Raw genomic sequence first — 6,648 nt, forward strand, 5'->3', positions numbered from 1 at the left:
GTAAATTAATTTATTCATTAAATTAATTTTATTAATTTATAAAAAAAAATAATTCAACAGTAATTTAATGTAATTATTTATATGTATTCTTAGTCAATTGGATTTAAAATTAATAATAAATTAAAGTATTGATAATTTAATCAATAAAAATGATCATATAATTAATGTTTATTAATTATCATTAATAAATTATAGACTGTTTAAACAAATTAAGCATTTAAATAATACTTTCAGGAGAACAACATGGAAATACAGCTGCTGGTTTTCTGTCTTCAGAGGTTCTTTAAGTTTATATTTTTTTATTTTTCATATTTATTGAGCAGGTTTTGTTTCATTACCATCATTGCTGCTGAATCTAAAAACGACGATCATCTCAGCTGTTCGTCTAGAGCCAGTTTCACAGCAGACTTGCCCCTCACAACATGGCCGACATCCTGACGTGTCAATGTCCCGGGTCATGTTGCATCACATCAGGACGCGTTTCTGATTGGTCGCTGTGGTCCTTGAACTCCAGGAATCTCCACCCACGTCTCCATGACCTGGGACTAAGAACCGGGACCAGAATGGGAGAACCGGGACCAGAATGGGAGAACCGGGACCAGAATGGGAGAACTGGTTCAGAAGAAGGAACTCCTGCTGACGAACCTTCAGTCTGATCCAGTCTTTGCTGGTTTCTGCTCCTCTTCCTCACTCAACATAAAAGTGCTGAAACTTCTTCCTCCTCCTCTTCCTCTCTGATCTGGAGGTTTTGAGTCAGCAGCAGCTGGATTTTGGCACCAGAACCTCAGAACCACGGCTCCCTGATGAGTCTCCATCTGGTCCAGGGATGGCTGCAGTAACACTCCAGAGTCAGCAGGGGGCGCCCTGTGCTGCAGCCAGTGTGAGCGCTCCTCCTCCTCGGGTCGGCGCCGGGCTCCGCCCCTCGTCCTCACAGCGTGGCCAGGATGCGGGAGAAGGAGATGATGATGGAGAGCGAGGTCTGGCCCACGCCGAACACCAGAGCCTCCAGCGGCGCCATGCCCTTCCCCGCCACACGGTACACACAGGCCACCGCCGCGCCTGCAGCACACACACACACACACACACACACACACACACACACACACACACACACACACACAGGAAGTTCTGATCCAACTCGGTCAGGATGCAGATGATCTCACATAAAAACAAATGTAGCTTTTAAAGGATTTTCTAGTTTTCCTTCCACTCAACTTTCCATTACTATTCCAGAATCCTTATTTTTCCTGCTTTCTAAAAAAAATCTTTGCTGGATTCATCTGACTCGGTTTTCACAGGAAGTTGGACTTTCTCCGACCCAGTTAAACTTCTGATCCTGTTTCCAGTTTTTCCAACAATCCCAGTTTAACTTTGAGGGTTTTTCTCAGAGAACCATCAGCCCAGAGCGCCATGATGGTTCTGACCCAGTGGAATCTTCAGAACTTTCTGGATTCTACCAGGTTCTCCATCCATGTACTGCAGACTTCTGCCCAGGACCCCCTTGAAAATGAGATCTAGATCTCAATGGGGTTTACCTGGTTAAATAAAGGAAATAAAAAAAAAAAAAAAAAAATCCAATTAAAGATGTTTCTGTCTCAGCACTTCCTGTTTTCTGGCCAATCAGAGAGCAGAGAGACATGCCCACTCTCTGGTTCTGGAGAAACTGGACCTGAAGGTTTAAAATCCTGAAGTTCTGAAGGCCATCTGAACCGTTCTGTTTGGATCAGAACCAGGTCGTTCTCAGGAAACTGAAAGTCGTTAAAGGATGAAGTGGAAACCCGGATCTCTGACCTTTTCCCTCCACGCTGACATTTCCTTCATCTTCCTCCTCTTCATCACTGCCCCCCCCCACTGCACATTAATAATGAAGAGGCTGAATATTCTGGGAGGGAGGAAGGAAGGAAGGACACATGAAAAAGGAAAGGAGGGAACAAAGGAACCAACTCTTAGAAAATGACAATTAAAATCTTTCTCTAGACTGAACTCTAGAGTCTTCGGGTCTCCATGGCAACACGGGGTCAAAGGTCCAGACATGAACTCAGTAGTTTCTGGATCTTTGTGATGTTTCCTTCCTCTCTACTAATCTCCCTCTGTCTCCCCCTGGTGGCCCTGAACTGAACCACACAGGAAGGGCCTCCTGCAGCCCGCAGCCCCATGCTGCCCACACCGTGCTTCACTTACTTGTGATGACGGCTCCAGAGAGCGAGGCCAGGAAGCCGACGCTGACCAGAACCAGCGTGATGAGGCGGCCCCACCGGTGGCGCTGCAGCATGACCAACATGAGCAGACCGCCGGCGCCGTGGACGAACAGCGAGGAGAACAGACACCACAGGAAGACCCAGTACCACATCTCTGGAGGAGCAGAGGGAGACCAGGGAGGAGGAGAGGAAGGAGGAGAGGAAGAATGGAGAAGAAAAACACGTCAGAACCAAAACATCACCATCTAACATTAACCTGCTTCTAAAGTCAAGGAGCAAAATTATTATTTTACTGGAAGGAAAAAACAAAGACAAAGAAAGGAAATCAAAGAAAGAAGGAAAGTAAAGGAATAAAGGAACAATGCAGAGAAAAAGAAAGGAAAGGAGGAAACAAAGAAACTAACTTTTAGAAATGAGGAATAAAATCTAGAACAATATTTTTTTATAAATACAGTTTTCTGTGATGTCACACTTGAGAGAACTTTGTAGCAGACAGTCATCTTGGTAGATATCTGTAACTAACTCATGGTAGTTGCTATGGCAACAACAAACAATCCATATTCTCCGTCTCATACGAGTCGATCCCGACAGCCGAGGTTTTGTTCATGTGTCCTTCCCTTGTACGTTGGTCCAGAGGGTCAGAGTACTTCCTTTGTTCATCTATGCTTTGTGCTGTGATCGCCTACCAAGATGGCGGTTCAATGCCGCAGATCACTGCCTGTTCAGACTCATGGGAACTATGTATTGATAAAACTGATGAACAAACTGTTAAAATATTAATATGGTAAATAAATCTCTGGATTCAGTGAAAACTTCTTGACATTAAACATGTTTTCATCGGTCCCTCCAGGGTTCTACGATTGTTTTTGTGATCAAAAGCCATGATTTTGTGGTGCTAATTTGGAAACATTTGTAAGATATTTTGCAGTATTTGTGCTTAAAGTATGACAGTAAATGTGAGTTTTTGTTACTCAACATCAGTCACGGACTACAGGTTGACATCAAGTAAACCTGAGGCAGCAGTGGAGTGAAAATGAGAATGCTGCCACCTACAGGTGGGAGCTAGTCACTTAAATCCAACACTTGACCATTTTTGCATAAAATTATCAATAAACTCATAATAATGCAGTAGCATGAAAAAGTGTAGGAATACATTGATTTTGTGTGAATTTTCACAAAGCTGGAGCAACTGATTGATGTCCGGCCGGATTTGGCCCCCAAGCCTCGAGTTTGACATGTGATAGACTTAAATCACCATTTATTTTCTCTTTCTTGGAGAATTTATGTCTAAAAATCTCCAAACACGCCATGTTTCCTCAGGCCTGGAGCTGCAGACCTTGCTGGACCTGGTGTTATGGGCCGTTTGAGCTCCGCAAGTCTCAGTATTTAAATTTCTTCTATTTATGGTTTGCTGAAGTGAAACTGCTCCACCGCACATCTCATAAACAGGAAACTGATTTGTTTAAGCCGCCGGGTGGCTGAGAGGAAGGCTTGCATCTCAATAAGCTGCTGCTTCTCCGCTGACCGCATGCCGTATCTCTGCCACCAGCGGGCCGCTGCGGCTGATCGGCCGGAGCGGAGCATGCATACGTGCAGCGCAGCGGGACTGCAAACTTCTGAGATGCGCTTCTTGCTGAGTCAGCGTCGCACGCTTTGCGTGTTTCTCCACTCAGGATGGAGATGGTGTGAGCACATTTCCGCCTCTGCTGCTGCAATCTTCTGTTTACATGACACACCAACCATGACTCCACGCTGCAGATGGAGAGCCGGCCTTCCTGCAGATAAAATCACTAATGCTTCTGCAGCGGCGGATTCATGCAGATGGGAGTCTGCGTCGTTTGATTTAAAGCGAAATAAAAAAAAAATATTTGACTCTAATGGCCTCATGTGACCCGGAGCTCAGGTTCGTGCCGGACTCTGCAGACAAAGGGAGGATCAGGAGGGTTTACATCCCATAATACCTCATGGCATCCCTGGTTTTCACAGACCCCTCCTGGCTCACCGTTCCCTGGTTTATTTTCTGCTTTAAAATGGACGCGGTGCCGCTCGCGGCGGCGGCCGCGGCGCTCGCTGCCCCCTCCGGCCAGCCGCCCGCCGCTCCCCGCGGGTCCTACCTGTGAAGTCTTTCAGGGTGGCGCCGTGGACCCAGAGGCTCAGCACCTGCTGCACCGACAGGTTCAGGGAATAATCCCGGCTCATGGTTCCGCCGCCGCCGCCGTCGCCCGGGTTCGCAGCCCTCTTTATCGGATAGCTGAACTTGGCTTTGGACGGAGGCATGGAGGAGACCGGGGCGGGGGGGCGCGGAGCGGCTCGCCTCTACCGGTGCCGCTGCTTCGGCTTGACGTCCGTCTCCGCTGCGGGAATGGCAGGGCCGCGGGGTGGTCGGTTGGTCCTCGGCGGTGCGGGCTGTGCGGAGGCCATGATGCGGAGCAGCGGCGGCAGGCGGGCGGGCGCACCGACGGTCAGCTCGTCCTACATCGGCTAGTCCCGCTGCATCATCCTTAAAGGGCCAGCAGCCCTGTGACGGATCCGCTGCCGTAAACCGCTCTGTGAATGGGACTCGGTGCGCAAGCGCAACGCAAGGACGTAAAAAGCGACGTATCTGACAAATATTAATAAAAACATATCAGAGGGTCAAAATTCACAATAAATAATTATCTAAATCCCACACAGACCTTGTAAATCAGCATTTATTTAATATTTTCCAATTAACATTTAGCGTTAGCTGCCGTTTCAGCGTTGCCCTTGACGACGGGTAGATGCAGGAGCTCCCTGATTGGCTGCTGAGGCGTCACTATTTTACGGTTTATTTAAATCCGATGACGTCATTTCGACTTGAAATGAATAAATAATTTTTGTAAAATTATCGTTTGAATCAACAGAACATTTGGTTTTTGAGTGTGAAGTTAATGGTCGGAAGGGATTTTTTACTTTGGAAACGGATCAAATATGGAATTTAAATAAGGAATAAAAAAGTTCAATAGTTGAAATGTTTCACAAAGGTATTAAAAATGAAATTTTAATATTCTGTAAATCTTAAAAATAAATAAATAATAATAATAATAATAATAATAATAATAATAATAATAATAATAATAATAATAATAATAATAATTATACAGCCACTGGAATCAAACTTTTCTTGCTTAACTCAGAATAAACCCTGGTTTATTTGATTTATTTAGCTGTTCTTTGGTTTATATATTTTGCTATTAATTGTAGTTATACCAATGTCTTATACTTCATGTGTCTTAGTAATTAGGGAGGAATATCTAAGATATATTATCTATACAGAATGGTAAATGTGAACAGGTTGCTCAAAGGGTTTGGTTGGTTCCACAGCAGCTGGAGACGAGCAGATGCTGCAGTTTTGTTTTGTCTTTTTCTTTCTTTAGTTTGTTTTACCAAAGCAATTCTATCAATTCAGAAAATTATAACATTTCATAAAAGATTCAACCTACACATCTTCCACATTTTGAACTTTTAGATTCTAGCTAGTTTTGCAGATGAATGTAAATGACTAAACAGATGAATGAGGCAGACCCGACCGGACCGGACCGGTAGAACAGAGCCGTGTAAAGTTTCACAGGGTTCTGCTGTTTGTCCTGCAGCCGGTGGGAAGCGGAGAGGAAACCTGCTGCTACGTAGATCCGTGATGTTCTGGAACATTTCTCTGAGGAGCGACGAGTATTTTAAGAAGAGCTGACCCAGTTCAGACGCGCAAAGAAGCGTCTGACACCGTTTAGATCGACACAGCTTCCTCTGCAGGCAGAGTTCAGCTTCAGGTTCAACGTCCGGAAAAACCCAGTCAGAACCAACAATCTGTTTTAGATGACAGGTTATTCAGGAGCACAGAAAGAACCGTCCTGAGTTTACAGGTGAGTCTTTAACGAGGAAAACTGCTGGTTCAGTTTCACTGCATGACATCAAACAGATGCTCATAGGAAACCAGCTGGATGTTTCTGAGGACGGGGAGGATTCTGGGAAACCGTCAGCACTTCGCTTTGCAGAGAAAATTTACTCCCGTTTCAAACCAGGTCGACCTCCAGCTCACATCTGCTGACCCTGTGACCTTTAACACCTGGTGACCTGATGACAGGAAGGTTACTTCCTTCCTTTCCTGCTTTGTTCCTTTCTTCTTTCCTAGGCTCCTTCCCTCCTTCATTCCTTCCTTTTTAAGTTTCTTCCTTGTCTTTCTTTGGTTCCTTCCAGTGCAGCCAGAAATGATGAAGCCTATCACAATAATCAATAAATCAATTAACCGCCCGATAAGTTCAGTTTGCATGATTTATCATTTTTCTCTTTTCTCTCTTTCTACCACAAACTGGATGATAAAAGTTTTCAGTTTGGTGTTTTGGTCTCAACTGGCTTCGGTTTTTAAGGATAATTTTGTTTACAGACTTTATGACTCATATTATTTGTTGTTTCTGTTGTTTTGTTTATTTATTTT

The 6,648-nt window shown here is 44.8% G+C and overlaps 1 protein-coding gene across 2 annotated transcripts; it reads right to left on the minus strand.

The window, feature by feature from the left end:
- Positions 1-262: 262 nt before the first annotated feature.
- Positions 263-5,134, minus strand: tmem170b (transmembrane protein 170B). Of its 2 annotated transcripts, XM_016675263.1 has the most exons (4): positions 4,313-5,134; positions 2,182-2,352; positions 889-1,059; positions 263-734 (listed from the first exon to the last, which is right to left on the minus strand). In XM_016675263.1, exons 1-3 carry the CDS (start codon positions 4,473-4,475, stop codon positions 929-931), a joined length of 465 nt encoding a protein of 154 aa, XP_016530749.1. In that variant the 5' UTR covers positions 4,476-5,134; the 3' UTR covers positions 263-734; positions 889-928. The 2 variants fall into 2 exon arrangements, with proteins under 2 accessions (XP_016530749.1, XP_007560099.1); XM_007560037.2 differs by having other exon boundaries at positions 263-1,059; positions 4,313-5,132.
- Between the last annotated feature and the right edge of the window lie 1,514 nt (positions 5,135-6,648).

The sequence above is a fragment of the Poecilia formosa genome, unplaced genomic scaffold, assembly GCF_000485575.1.
Source record: "Poecilia formosa unplaced genomic scaffold, Poecilia_formosa-5.1.2 Scaffold112, whole genome shotgun sequence".
Taxonomy (NCBI): Eukaryota; Metazoa; Chordata; class Actinopteri; order Cyprinodontiformes; family Poeciliidae; genus Poecilia; species Poecilia formosa.